This window comes from Hyperoodon ampullatus (genome assembly GCF_949752795.1).
Source record: "Hyperoodon ampullatus genome assembly, chromosome: 3".
Lineage (NCBI taxonomy): Eukaryota > Metazoa > Chordata > Mammalia > Artiodactyla > Ziphiidae > Hyperoodon > Hyperoodon ampullatus.
Genome location: NC_136916.1, coordinates 83,678,493 through 83,694,685, shown reverse-complemented (window position 1 = coordinate 83,694,685; position 16,193 = coordinate 83,678,493). Strand labels below are relative to the sequence as shown.

Below are 16,193 nucleotides of genomic sequence, written 5' to 3'. Positions count from 1 at the left end.
ATTTCAAATAAATCAAGCTGGCTTCATTAGAAATGTTAAAGAAAACAAATGAAAATTACAAGAGAGAATATTTTTTTCTAAAATACCTCACTCTGCTTTCTTTTCTTAGTGAAAATATATCTAATAAATGTCTGTTGAAGTACTTCTTGTTTAACAAGGAAATGCCAAAGTCGTTTGACTGGAAGCACAGAAGAATCCCGGGATCTAGTTTAAAAAAAAAAAAAAATCAACATATCACACTATTTTAGTCTATATTTTACTCTATAGAAAATGTTTCATTATTTGCAGATAATTTTTTTAAAACCTCCATTATTGCAAAGAAGATACAGCATTAAGCTCAACAAAATTTTATAATTTATTTCACTTTTAATTTTTAGTTCTACAAATCATTCCTTCATCTAGCAATTAATTCTCTAATTACAGATTCTCTAAATGGACAGGTTGAGCTGAGAGTCAATTGAATCTCTTATTATTCTTTTTTTTTTTTTTTTTTTTTTTTTTGTGGTACGCGGGCCTCTCACTGTTGTGGCCTCTCCCGTTGCAGAGCACAGGCTCCAGACACGCAGGCCCAGCGGCCATGGCTCATGGGACCAGCCGCTCCGCAACATGTAGGATCTTCCCGGACTGAGGCAAGAACCCGTGTCCCCTTCATCGGCAGGCGGACTCTCAACCACTGCGCCACCAGGGAGGCCCTTATTATATTATACTTTAGGTTGGTTCTGTTGGTTACAGCATTATCACCAATGAATATAAATGAATATAAAGTCCCACATTTCATTTTTAACAGCCTATCAAGCTAAACAGCCTTGCTCTTTCAAGCTTATGAGCAATACTCTAAATCATGGCTGGCTGCCTAAAAAAAAAAAAAGCATGCTGCTTATCAAAAGGGGCCTAGATGGACAGATAAAAGATCAAAACATCAATAAAAACCTTAATGTGTTTACTATTAAATTACTGACAAAAGGTCAGTAGCACCTTGTTTGAATATGTAGATTGTTATCCCAAAACATTTCTGTTAAGAGTTCCTAAAACGATGAGAAAAATAAAGGTATTGTCCTGATTATAAAATTAGTATGTCTATTGAAGTACAGGTAATATGGGAAAATAATTTTTTATCCAGATTTCTGATATTTTCCTTGGCATATAGTGCTAGAAATAGGATTGCAAGTTCAAAGTTATGAGTGTTTTGAAGGCTACTGGCATATTATTTTGCCAAACTGACTTCCAAAAAGGTTAAACCAAGCTACACTCTCATTATCATTGTAAGAGAATTCTTACTTGAATGGAGTATTTTCAGGTTCTAGCATTGCATTATTTTGAAGAATAGCTGGTCCAGCTCCTACTGAAAGGTCAGTTGGATATGTGTTGACATAGTTGGGGGGAGGACCTTCAAATTGATCCATTTTCTCTTGCAAGATCTGCTCCCAATTCTCCAAGTTTTTAATCACAGCAATACCTAATGGTGATGTTACAGGCAACTCTAAAATGTAATAGAATATGATATTTTCCTTTGATTAAAAATGTTGACCATCACCACATATTTACAAGATCCAAATTCTTAGAGCCAAAACTTCTGAAAGTACAAATAAATCTGAAAATGTTAATCTAACACCTTTTTGATATTTAATGCTTTGAACAAAACAGAGGACCAGCTTTCTAAAATGAGCTAAGAAAATGTTTAGCTTCTCCAGGCTGGTTTCCTGGTTTTTCTTCCAACCTTCTAGGTAGTCAGTGATTCTTGCCATATGAATTAAAACCACAGACTGGAGCCTAAGATAAATAAGACCTCATAACATCTCCAATGCTGTATTTTTTTAGTACCACATGTTCTTTTATATGGATTTTGTAAAGAGAAACTTGATGATAATTTGTTGTATTTAATAACATTAATTTTCAAATTTCAAACTTACCAGAGAATTCCAATCCAGCAATGGGAAAGAAATTCTTGACATTGTGAAGTGCTAGCTTAACCATTGTCAAATGTAGAAGAGCCCAGCTGTTCAAAGGGACAAAAAAAAATCTCCTTAATTGAAAAATAAAATCATGAGAATATAGTAATGATCCCTGTCAACTGTTTGGCCCAATCTCCCACCCAGAAAAAAAGATGTTTTCTTCTAACATAACTTACTATTAAAAAAGAGTACCTTTGTAGTCTCTGAAAATAAAAGATATGCAACAATGTATTACACTTGCACTATCTGAAATACCTAATGGAAAGAGAATTACCACACAGCTACATGGAATTTAATAGCATATCAATAAATTATGTATTTTTTCTCACTAAAAATGTTTGTGCCAGCTATTCTTTGAAACTGGATGTGAAATACTCCACTATCTAGCAATGTACCTCAAAGGTACAGAATTCCTAACCTGAAAACATAGGTCAGTTCTTGTATAAATTCATGATAGTAATGTTGCTTAAAACTAGTAACATCAGGAACTTCTACAAAAGAAAACACAAAAAGAAAAGAGGAAAGCTTTATTTACCTATAGGAGTTAGGGTCTTGGTGTTCCTGTATCTGTGTATCTGAAAAAAAGGCATCATCTTCTTCTTCATCACTATGAATGCTCTCATCAGAATCATATATAACTCCACTATCAGACAAAGGGAGAAATGGCTGCAATAAAATGTGAAGTTATTTTTAAATGTATAATTGGGTTATTTTTATCCTAACTTAATATTGAACATTTTAAATGGTGTCAACCTAAACTAAAATTTTCTTTTGAAAATGATACTAGACCTAGGAAAGTCAGGAAAACCAGGTTAAAACTCTCAGATTCAATAAAATAACTAAGTAGCTAGATATGACACAAATATTTTTTTAAATCAATGGTCTTTTTCTTATATATCAGCAATAACTAGTTCAAAAACTCTGAAGAAAAAAGGTGCATTAAGTAACATAATACCAAAGGAAAAACTTTATGAAAACTGTGAAAGAGCTACAGTGAAGGAAATTACAAATCCCTCTAAAAGCTAAATAAGGAGACTGAAACATGTAAAAACTATCATTCTTTAATTTACAGGTTTTAGGTAATTGCAATAAAAATCCCCATGGGGATTTCTTTTCCTTTTTTGAAACTTGACAATGATTGTAAAGTTCATAGGGAAGAAAAAAATAGGTAAGATTAGCTAAGAAATCTTTCTAATGTGAAAGATACTATTTCTTAGTGGATATTAAAATAAATAATTAAAATAAGTGCAGTCTAGCAATTGATCAGTGCAAAAATATAGTCCAAGAAGAGTATATAAATAAGAAATTAATATATGACAAATATAACATCTTAAGCCATTGGGAGGAAATGGAGAACAACTAGTGTAAGTGTGAGAATAGAAGATAAAGAGGGCACTGAAGTCTGATCTTCACTTCATTTTAGATCAACAGGAGAATTAGAAATTTAAAAAAAGAGAGAGTTAAAAAGTTAAAAAGAATTAGGAGGAAGATGGGCTTCCCTGGTGGTGGAGTGGTTAAGAATCCAGGTTCAAGCCCTGGTCTGGGAAGATCCCACATGCCGCGGAGCAACTAAACCTGTGTGCCACAACTACTGAGCCTGTGCTCTAGAGCCCATAAGCCACAACTACTGAGCCCACGTGCCGCAACTACTGAAGCCTGTGCGCCTAGGGCCCGTGCTCCACAACAAGAGAAGCCACCACAATGAGAAGCCCGTGCACCGCAACAAAGAGTAGCCACCACTTGCAGCAACTAGAGGAAAGCCTGCGCACAGCAACAAAGACTGAACATAGCCAAAAATAAATAAATTAATTTAAAAAAAAAAAGGATGAGGCGGAAGAGAAGGTGGAGGAAACAAAGGAGGAGAAGATAACAAAAGTAAACATTTATTAGTGGAAAGGACTTTCTCTGCTTAAAAACAATGTAATAAATCATTTTTTTAAAGTATGGATAGACATGACTAAGTAAACTTTTAAAAATTTCTGTATGTCAAAACATAAACAAAATTAAAAGGCAAAGAGTCTGGAAAAGGTATCACAAGTAAGATAAATTGTTAATATCCTTAATAAATAAAGAGTTCATTAAAAGTAAGGAAAAACATTACAATTCCAATAGATAATTTTGTTCAGAACATGAAGAGTTAATTCCTCACAGTAGAAAACCTAATGGCAATAGGTTCATTAACATTTTTTGATATCACTAATAGGAAATAAAAATTATTTAATCAAATTAACAAAAAAGAAAAAGGAATACTTAATGAGGGTAAAGTCAGATGCATGCTCATTATTCTCAAGAGAGTATAAATCAGTAATCTGAAGATATATATCAAAAGATATACATATATATAAATTTCAGATATATATCTGAAATAATCAGAATGTGAACAAGGCTTATCTAAAAAGATACTAATCTCAGCATTATTTATAAAAATGAAAAAATAAATACAGCAAATACTGATAGGCAAATGGTTATGTAAACTATAGTATACTCATCAAGCTGAATAGTTATTTGGTCATTAGAAATGATATGTACCTAGAAACAATGACAAACCCAGTAACAATGAGCACCCATATACCCACTTGTGGTTTCTAAATTATAATTTCCCACAAAAAGGAACCAGGTTCTTTGGAGGTTGTTCCCACTCTGGGGCAGGAAATATGCAAAATTGGCCTAGAATGACTTAAACTAGAAAGAAAAGAAACTCAAAGACTACTGGAAGAGTTCTCAAAAAGATTCAGGAGCCAACTGGAAGAGGCTTTCATTGGCAAAGATGGGACAATCTGAACATCCATAAGAATAATAACTGTACTGGATTAAAACACATAAAATGTTTAAATCCATAATATAACAAAACTAATAACAAAACAAAGTTCACTGCTTCCTCTGAAGGATGCTAGAGAATCAACTCATCACTTTGAAAACTGGCACAAGAAGCAAAGAATAAAGCACTTATCCTGTCTTTCTCTTTCAAAATGTAATTCAGGATAACCAAATAGGATGATGGAAGAAAGTATTCCAGCAAATAAATGAAGACTAAATGAGAAGATATCATTATCATAATTTTAAAACTCCCCTAAATTTAAAATAATGGACTTAGGCAAAGATCATTAACTAACCTCTCAAAAAGAGAGTTTCCTGATGGAAACACACAAAACCACCCATGAAGTAATACTCCCCTTTCCCTATCCATTCAGAATGGAATCTGATAAAGCCTCTAAGTTTAACTTTCACTTTACAGAAAAACAGAAATCAGGGGAACATGGTCAGAAGACCAAACATGGGGATGCCATCAGCAAAAGCCACAGAGAAATTTGGGGGCAAATTTGGGGGCAAAAACTGGGGGGGGGGGTAAATTTAACAAAGAGAGATGGAGGTAGAACCTATAGATTAAAAGAAACTTAAGACATATCAACCAATTGCAATGTGTGACTCTTATTTTGGACCCTGATTTAACAAACGAGCTGTTCAAAAACACTTAAGGTATAATGGGGAAAAATGTGAACACTCTCTGGATACTTAATGATATTAAGGAATTGTGTGTGTATGTATGTGTGGTGTGTGTGGTGTGTATGGTGTGTGTGGTGTGTGTGTGATAATGCTAGTGTGGTACTGGTTCAAAATCCTTCTTTTTAAAAAATAAATGGTGAAATATGTATGAATGGAATTTCATGATGTTTGGATTTGCTTCCAAACAATCTGGGGAGTGGGAAGAAGTATAAATGAAACACATGTAAAGAGGGAACACAGGTAAAGAAGGAAACCTATCAATAGAAGGTGATGTGCTTGAAAAAACAAAGTGCAGAAAAGCACACCCCCAACACGGTACAAAATGGGACTATGTTGGATCTAGTCACAATGAGTATTCTGATCCCCAGAGAAGTTTTCTCTGCTTTGGAGAAACAGAGGTATGTCATGGGGCCTCATGAAACCCGTGGTCTCATGAAACCCTCAAATACCCATCCATCTCCTTCTGCTCTGATTTCATGCTGACCAAGGGAATTACTGATAATCAGAAGAAGGGAAGTTAGATGGTAGATACAGGTATTCCAGTCCCTAGAAAAGGATGATGCTGATTATATGTTAATAAACTAACTTTTGGTTTATACCTAAGTCCCATATGATTTTAATTTGTCTGGTCCATTTCAAGTATCTGATCATTCTTGAATGATTATTCAGCTTCTGGAGTTGAGAGATTAATGTCTAAACTATAGTGATTCAACCCAGCAGCTGCCCCGTCATTCCTATGTGATGCAAACATAAGAATTAATAAAACAGACACACATAAAGCTTGCATTCCTCACGCCCCTTACCTTTGCAACAAAATAATCCCACATACTGAGTTCAGGAGGAATAAACTTTTCTTTGTAAGATGGTCTTTCTGCAGGCACTGGTGGTGGGGTAGCATCCTTTACAGGTCTTCCAGGAACCAGCATTCGCATGTTAAACCTCCTGCGGTGTTTATCTATGTCTTCAGAAGGAACAGGAGGTGCTGAATAAAGATAGAAAAAAAAAAACTGGCCTTATTTTCCATTATTAATTCAAAGAGTTAACCTTTCTTTTCATCCTACTCTTGCCATGCTTTTAGTGTAGACTAAATTACTTACAACTGTGCTTCTAAACTTTTCTAGTTACTGCATCAGTTTTCCAACAATCGTGGCAGAGATGCAGATGAGGATAGAGTATAAAAGATTAACTTGCAATGAAGCAGCCTATGTGCTATATAGAATAAGAATTCAAGCGATTCTATATACAGTGTTTTAAATAAATGATATATTTAACAAATAGTACAGAGAGTGCTTGAGTGATTATTTCTGGCTGTGTTGTTCAAGAAAGATTCATTGAATGAATATGTAGGATGTAAAGCATGCCTTAAAAGAAAAGCAGAAGCTCATTGTGAAAAGAGGAAGCTGACACCAGAAATGAATGACCAAAGGTTTGGCTAAATGAGGAGTAAACTTCTTTTGCTAGACAGGTGTCAGGGAGGGGAATAACAACGACAGTCTGGAGTTAGGGTGGGACAAGCCTGTGGATAGGAAGCTGGGAGCTCATCCTACGGGCAATTCTCATGAAAGTGTCTTGAATTAGGCACATGATGAGATATAGTCTGCAGGATCAATTAGAGAGGAAGGTGGAAGAATCTGACACAAGAAGGACCTGAACTAGTATGGTGGGTGGTAAAGACCTAGGGGAAGTGTTAGATATGAGAAATACATAAAAGAAATATCAAAAGGATTCAGAACTAATTGGATATGAGAGAACCAGAAAGAAGTCAACCTGGTCCTCTTCTGGAGCTCCCCGTCACAGAAAATAATTCTATCTTAAGTTCTCTTTGATGAATATGACCACTTTTCACTCTGTCCATCACTAGGCTAAACCACTTTTATCTTTTTTTAATTGAGGTGAAATTTACATAAAATTAACCATTTTAAAGCGTACAATTCAGTGGCATTTAGTACATTCACACTGTTGTGCAACCACCATCCCTATCTAGCTGCAAAGCATTCTCACTACCCCAAATGAAAACCCTATACCCATTAAGCAGTCACTCCCCATTCCTCCCTCCCTCTAGACCACTGCAACCACCAGTATGCCTTCTGTCTCTATGGCTTTACCTATTCTGAATATTTCATATAAATGGAAGCATGCAATGTGTGACTTTTTGTGCCTGGCTTCTTTCACTCAGCATAATATTTTTGAGGTTCATGCTAGCTATATAGCATGTGTTAATACTTCATTCTTTTTTTTACAGCTGAATCACACTCCGTTGTACTTATATACCACATTTTGTTTATCCATTCACTCTTGATGGTAATCCACAATTATCTTTTAAGTGGGCTATTCCCAGAGCCTCCCACATGGGCTCCCTACTTTTATTCTTTCACAGTCTATTCTCCACATAGCAGTTAGAGTGGGTCTTTTGAAAACCTAAATCAGATTATGTCACTCCTCTGCTTAAAACCCTCCAATAGTTTCCTATCTTTCTTTAGAACAACAACGATAGTTTTACATGACCCATGAAACCCTCAATGACCTTGGCCCCAGTTGCTTATCTTACCTCATCTCTGACCACACTCCCCTGGATCAGGATAGCCATTCTGGCCTCCACTGTAGTTCCTGGAAAAGGTCAAACTAGTCCTACCTCATGACTTTTGCACTCACTGCTCCGTCTGCCTGAAATGCTCTGGCCCCAGATATCAGCACGATCTGATTCCCAACTTCCTTAGGACTCTGCTCAAATGCTGTCTAATCAGAAATGTGTCTTCTGATCATCCTAACTAAACTGTTCCCATCCTCTTTCCCTCATCATTCTCTGTCCAGTCACTCTTTTATTTTTATCGTAGTTCTTCCCATACCTGAAATACTATCACTTGTTAATTTATTGTGTTTACCTCTACTGGATGTAAGCTTCATGAAGGTAAGGGATTTGTCTGTTTCGTTCACTCCCATACCCCAAAAGCCTGGCATAGAGCAGGTGTAAGTAAATGCAAACATGAATACGTACTCAGAGGTTTAAGCATGATGATGTGATGAATGTATTACCTACCATGAAAAAATAATAGAAAACTCAGGAAGAGAAAAGAAGTGATTTGGGAGGAAAACTTTTAAATTTACAGTGGACTACAAGTAGGTAGGAAGATGGAGATTAAGAGTCATCCACATGCAGTGGGAGTGGAGACAACACAAGTCGATAAGACTGCCTACCTTACTCTGACTTACGTAGGAACCTATCCATCTGATGTGATCTTGGGCAGTAAAGACACAGGTTAGAACCTGTGCCATTTAAACTCTCTGTGCCACTAACTCCTCATCTGTAATATGACCATTTCTAAGGACGAATTAAGACGGACAATTTCTGTGTTTCAGCGCCAAGGTGTAAACCTTTCCCATGGCATCAGTCTATATCTTACCATCCTACCATCTTAAAAAGAGGGCTAAAAAATCTATTTTGGTCCATAAGAAAAGAGGACAGAAAATGGAATTTAAAAACCATGTGAATGATTGGAACAGCCTTCTTGTCTATGACCATAAACTTAATCTGAAGCCAACTACTGGTATACTCTGTAAAGATTATGAGGATTTATTTAAATCTTCTTTCTCTAATTAAAAACTATCCTTTTTCCATGACCTTATTCCTTAACATTGTCTCCTCGCTTACCATTACCTTTCCTTTTTTCTTTTTTATCCTCCTCAAATTTGTCCTGGTTTACCAAAAAATGTTAAACTGAAACTATATTCTTTATTCTAACATGAGTTTAGTTATTTATTACCCTAACAAGAGTCATTATACCTTAAACATCAGTGATTTTCAAAATAAAAAATTTTTAAACATTAAAAAAAACATTTTACTTTTACATTGGAAACTATTTACATTTACATACATTATTGGAATCAAATTTATCTTACCTGAAATATTTTCGGATTGTCTTTGAGGTTTCACAACAAGTTTTACACCTCCCCCAAAAACAGCAGCCCACATTCGATTGTTTAATGGGTGGGCTGCAAGTCGAAATAATTCATTGGAGGAATTTGTGGCAAGAGCATGTATCAATAAACTTAAGTACACAGCAACAACAGCTTCACACAACAAAATGTTCAATTTTGGCTGGTCTTCATCTTGGGCTGAACTCAAGAGATTAGTAAGTGAACTCACACCTGTAAGGGTATATAGTATTATAAGAAGTATATCAGCATAAAGCTCCAGAAGGAAAAAAAATCCAAATTTGCAGTTTAACCAAAATTATGTATCTACATTATACTCTATATATAGTGTGAATATATACACATGGAGATATATATATATATATCCATAATTTGAGCAACAAAATAAATGATAGGAATGGTTCATAAGCTATAGAATAAAATAAGAATCCATTCATCCCTACTGATATAATAAATGAGTGAATAAATAAATTAAAAGAAGAGAAGAGAAAGCTCTTCCTTACAGAACAATTTCAACTAATACGTAGAAGGAGGGATAGAATTAGAAAATCACCATCTAGTAATCCCAGTAATATCAGTAATATCTGATTCAGTCAGGAGTCATCACTGGATGGTATAATTAGTGTGTAAAAGTGTGATATTTTACACAATCTCAAACATTCTCTTCAAAAGATACTCACTAATTGCAAAGGAAAAGAAAGTAACTTTACAAAGGAGAAATCTGGCAGAAACTACCATACAAAGTGATCAAAGTTAATGGCACCAGTAATGGGACCAAGTGGCATCATGTGCCTCTTGATATTTTACACTGAGAAGGGTACAATCTCTCTTCATAACCTGAATCTAATATTAAGAAGACATCAGAAAAACCCAAATGGAGGGACATTCTAAAAAGTAATTGGCTAGTACTCTTCAAAAGTGTCAATGTCATGAGAGACAAAGAAAGAAGGAGGAATACATATTAGAGGAGATTCATGAGACAATACAACTAAATGTTACATGGAAGACCTTAGTGGGACAACAGGTGAAATTGTCAAAATATCTATAGATTAGAGAGCAGTATTGTATCAGTATTAAGATGCTGAATTTGATAACAGTGCTATCGTTATGTACAATAAGAGAATGTCTGTTTTTAGGAAAGATAAACTGATACATTTAGATGTAAAGGGGCATCATGTCTGCAACTTACCCTCAAATATTTCAGAAAAAAGTATATATTCACACAGACACACAATAAGTGAGTGAGTGAGAGAGGAGGAGTGAATGACAAAGTAAGTATGGTAAAATGTCACTGTTTGGGGAATCTGGGTGAAGGTTACACAAGAATTGTTTGTACCATTTTTGAAACTTTTGTTAAGTCTGAAATTATTTCAATAAAAAGTCAAAACGACAACAATATGTTTTGAGAAACTTATGCATAAATGAATTTTAAATACACACTTGAAGTCTGTCACTTCCTTCTACTGCCACTCTTCACAATGATCATTAACATGTAACCACAGAGTTATAAAGCAAGTAGAGCAAAAATTAAGTGACATGGCAGACGAGGAAAGTATATTAAGAGAATGGAGAAGGTTTGAAATAACTGATATGGAGAGTGAGAAAGAGCCAACCGGAGGAAGAGGACTGGCAGACACCATGATATATGTGCCACAGAATGGTCACTCCTTTCCTAACATACATCTGCACTCTTGAGAATAACTGTATTCTGATGTATCTGTGAAAAAAGGCTCTGTGATACTGGCTCTCTAAGATTCTAATTCGGGATGTCTAAGGATAAGAAACATGACATGCTCACCCTTGCGAAGGATGTTAAACCTTGCTTTTTTATGCGGGTCAACACAGCTGGTTTTTGAAGCCTTAACTTTCTGAGTCTTCAGACAACATTACAGTACTTAAGAATTCCTAATCCATGGCAGAAAACATTATCAAAAACAAACAAATAAAAAACTATTCACCAAATCCACAAACAACAACAATCAGGAAACCAGTTGGTAGCTTTGTAAAAAGGAGTTCCCAAATAGAAGACTAAAAAACAAACAAACAAAAAACACCACTCAAATTCTCACCAGGCCATTGAGCAGGAGAAGAATTTGGTGTTGCATGTTCTTCAATGCTTTCTGTCCTTAGCCTTCGACGATCACGTAAAAGAAGCCCTTGATAAGCCATTCCTGTAAACTGGTTCCCTTCTGTCTGACTGCTAAAACAAATAAGGTTCAGTTATTTATCATCTTAATAGAGGTAACAAGCAATTATACCCTATACATATTTATTTTAGATAACTGTAACAAAAACAAAACTCTTAAAACTGAGTTCACTGTTCTAATAAAAACTTATTTCAGAAAGTTCTTTAAATTAGTTACAAATATTTATCGATAGCTTTTTAAAACAAAATACCAAATTTTCTATTTAGGCAGATGACATTTTGTCATTAAAACCTTTTCCAAATGCCACTTAATACTTAAAAATCTTTTCTATATTCACTTATTTGTATTTTTTTAAAAGTCTGCTGTAAGGAGACTACTGATGGTACTAAGATATATCAGAAAGTTTCAGGGCACTATTTTGTTGCATTTCTTAGTTCTGTAAAGTTGTGCAAGCTCAACTCTGAATTAAAACATCAACTAAAATCTGAAGAATCCTATTTTAGAAATACCTAGTCCTAAAGCCAAATGTGCCCAAATATTTACTTTGCTCATCTTTATGGAGTGGGGGAAGTACAAAAGAAGAAAATAAATCTGACTCCCTGGAGAGTCAATCACAGTCTAAACACTAGAAAATACACATTTAAACAAAATTTATTTGGATTCTTATCTGGTGCCATTTTAAGCAGTGACTGATATCCAAGAAGTTGTCTTAGATCATTAAGATGACCACAGTCAACCAAACAAACTCTTTTTCACTTATTTACATTTCCAAGTTTTTGGAGTTACTTAGACATGGCCTTATTAGGCTAACATCAGAGAACAGGCCATTTTGAGAGAGTAATTCTCTATGCAATAACAAATCTTCCCACAAGAGGCTGCTGAATTTATAAGAAAAAAATCTAGATATATGTGTAATATAAATTTAATGTGATTCTATTTATATTACAAACTTTTCATTTGTTAAGATAATCCATTTAAATCTAGGTCATCTTTCCAAGTGATTCAGTTTCTTACTACTTATACTGCCCTAGTCATTAAAATACAGAGTATACACTGATGAAGGCAATTAGACATTTAACAAAAATTCAAACCATTACATCTATTGATATCACTTCTAAAGACATACAGAAATGGGTAAGTAAAATTGATTTTAATAGTTCAATGTTAGGAATGTACTTTCTCATTTTTCAAAAGTTCTTCCTCTTTCAACTGAAAACCAAATAAACAGAAACTAATCTAATGCTAAAAGGAATAGTTCCTAAGGGGGAAAAAATAAGAAAACTTTGTATCATAAATTACTTTGGATAGTGAATACTTCTTTTCTTGAAAACAAAAAAAAAGATGGTGATGATAATTTTCCTTTACTATTTGTCATTTTCTATATGTCTCTGTTGTTACTAGGTAACAGCTAAACTAAACAAATAATTATTTTATTTCTCATTCTAATCTATTAAAGTACACATGGTGGTCATATTTGAGGATTTTTCAGTCCCTAGGAAGCAGAACTTTAATATAACTCTGGAACAGTCTAATGCTTTTGCTGTATTAATACTATTTGGGTAATTTTTTTTTTTTTTTTTTTTTTTTTTACCTGTAGCTATGACTGTCACATAATGCTTGGTAAATTGATGCAGAAAGTGATGCTGCTAGTGAATGAAGTGTGTGCACCTAAAACCAAAACAGCCACAGTTACATTTTGTACTAACATTTCTACACAGCAGTAGTATGTTAAAAATCAGAAAATACCCAGGAAACTAGCAATATCATAAATAAAACTAGGTCCTACATGAGACTACTAACTCTACCTTAAAGCTTCTAAAATAAAACTCATCCAATTCAATATCCATGCTCACAACAAAGCTAATTATTCATATGCATCTTTATCAAATATTTATTACTGTGAGCCTGCCACTTAGCAGGCCCTAAGCAAAGTGCCAACGTTCACATTGCTGGGACTGTGTCCTAGCCTGCTAATGAATAGCTTAAGTAGTAATACTCAAAAAAAGCAGAACCAAAATAAGCAGAGAATTTTCAGAGCTTTTATTTAAAGTTGCCTTATGAAAACTTCTCCTTGATGAAACTAAAAACTTGATCTTATCAGTAAGAATGAATTAAATGTTTAGAAAGTATATCAATCACTGTCTGAAATGGTTACTTTTCCAGAAAGCAAGTAATCCACTTAGTACTTAGAAGTAATGCAGTCTTAGAATTTTAAATTTTGAAAGTTTAAAAATTATCAATATAATGTAAAAACCACATCCTACAACGCCACACTGAATCAACATTTTGAGACTCACACAATCTTAAAATTTGAAGGGATCTTAGAAATAGTTTCATACTTTTTGAAAGCTTATCCAAATTTCTAGGAACTAGAAATGTTTACTTAGAGTTATATGCATTGAATGCATTTTCTGCATTTCCATATTCACCTATCAAATAATTTAAGTAATCTCTGCTAAAATACTGATACAGATTAATTCATGCTATGGATTAGAAGTCTCTAATAGGATGATATGACCAGTAAACCTTGGGTCCTTCAGAAGAATGTACTACCAGAGATTGAATGTGCCTTTCAAACAAAAAAATTAAAAATAAAAATACTGGGGACCTGAAATGACATCAGCCACTGGAAATGGAAAAAGCACAGTACAAATACACTTAGGCTAGCACAGTGAAAGTCTGATCATCTCTCCAGATCCTGCCACACTCCCTACTATTTCTTAGAATCTATCCATTTTTTAAGTTTTCAGCATAGGATATAGTTTTAATTTGGGGTAGTAACTCTGCCAAAACTCTAATTGCCCCAAACTATTCCACAGCCTCCAATAAAACACAGTCATCAGGGAGACAGTAATGAGGGTACTTTCTCTGGGACTATTTCTAATCAATCATGGTTCCCTCAAAGATACCCCCCTGCACTTATATTTTCATAATATCCTGGCATCTAAGCAAACAGTTATAAATATTTCTACTTACTGATTCATTTAAAGGAGATGGAGAATCCAAAGGAATATTTGGCAAGAATACTGTCTAGAAAATGAATTTTACTACCAAAAAAGTATTTGCCTGTCTTAAAGGAAGATAATAACTTTTCCACAAGTAAGAAGAAACTATCATATTAATTTCAGGTATACAGCACATTGGTTCAATATTTTTATAGATTATACTCCCCTTTAAAGTTATTACAAAATAATGGCTCTATTTCCCTGAGCTGTACAATATATCCTTGTGGCTTGTCTATTTTATGCTTAGTAGTCTGTATCTCTTAATTCCCTACCCATAATGTGCCCCCCCCCCACACACACACACTTTGGTAACCACTGGTTTGCTCTCTATGTCTGGGAGTCTGTTTCTGTTTTGTTATATACAGTCATTTGTTTCATTTTTTAGATTCCACATATAAGTGATAGCATATGGTATTTTTCTTTCTGTCTGACTTACTTCACTTAGCTTAAACTCCATCCAAGCTGTGGCAAATGGGAGAATTTCAAGAATGCTTACTTTCAAATTACACTCATTGGACAAATGGTCTTGAACTAATCAGACTGAGAAGGTAGCAGATAAGAGTACTGTAAAATATTTCTTCTAAGCTCAAATTGGAAGACAAGTATAACACATTTACCTTCTCAGTGTGTAAAATACCAAATGATCATAAACTCTACATTACCTTCACATCTTCAATACTGGGATGAGGTGGTGTTTTCATCTGAACAATAGTATAAAGTATATCATGGATGTGATTATTTAAGTACAATACAGGATTAGCTATGACTGTTTTTGTTGAAGCAATACTTGCTGAAAGCAGAGGTAGGGTGGTAGGCAGTGGTAGTGGAGACTGGAGCTGCTTCACTGTAGTTTCCTGTGAGTGATAGGAGATTATTTTTTCCGTAGTTAAAATGAAGGACAAAAAAAGCAATTAATAGTTATATGATAAAAATACTGGCAGTAAACATCTGAGTAAAAGCAATATGTTAATGTGCTTGCTCACTTATTCTACAAAAATTGATTGCGTACCAGGTCCTATGCTTAGATGCAGAAGATGTAAAGATGAGTTTGACACAGCTGTGCTCTCAATTTTTGTCTAAAAAGACGCATGCAGAGTGTAAATATGTGCCTCCTATGAATAGAGGAGCTAATCACATTAAGATTAGCCAGTAAAAAGAGCTTTACAACTATAAATGAAAGTTATTGAAATTATTAAAATAACCAAGATTGAAAACAAAAGTAAAGTCAATACCTGCTGTGATTCTTGTAGCAAAAATTTGAGTTCCATCCTTACTGAGGCCAGACCACCACCTTGGGCCCCATGAAGGCTCTAGTAACTAAGAAACACTCTGAGGAGATCTTGGTTCTTCTGCAACCACAACTTCCGTCTTTCTGCATGCTCTCGTTTAGCCTGTAGTCTCCGCCTTTCTATTTGGTGCCACTCATAGGAACCAATATCTGGTTTGTCCACCATTTCTTCCTGATCCATAATATCACTCTCTACTGTGGAATATGTTTTACTGGCATATTCTTTAATAACTGATTCATGATTACATATCTCATGCAAGGCAGCAATTTCCTTTTCAAGCCAGCTATAGAGTTGAAATCTGAGTTTTCCACCATCTACTTCATAACCTGTAGCCAATGTTCTTAGTTCAGTCATAAGGATCTT

The 16,193-nt window shown here is 34.6% G+C and overlaps 1 protein-coding gene across 1 annotated transcript in view; it reads right to left on the bottom strand.

The window, feature by feature from the left end:
- The window catches only part of LOC307050999 (dmX-like protein 2), a gene marked incomplete at its 3' end in the record, with an annotated part of 82,821 nt that overhangs the window by 11,907 nt on the left and 54,721 nt on the right, over positions 1–16,193 (bottom strand). Inside the window, 11 exon segments of the mRNA XM_079701313.1 lie at positions 87–204; positions 1,279–1,480; positions 1,911–1,996; positions 2,488–2,618; positions 6,260–6,438; positions 9,354–9,602; positions 11,459–11,586; positions 13,128–13,204; positions 15,204–15,395; positions 15,774–15,851; positions 15,855–16,193. Coding sequence (XP_079557439.1) covers positions 87–204; positions 1,279–1,480; positions 1,911–1,996; positions 2,488–2,618; positions 6,260–6,438; positions 9,354–9,602; positions 11,459–11,586; positions 13,128–13,204; positions 15,204–15,395; positions 15,774–15,851; positions 15,855–16,193 — 1,779 coding nt within the window.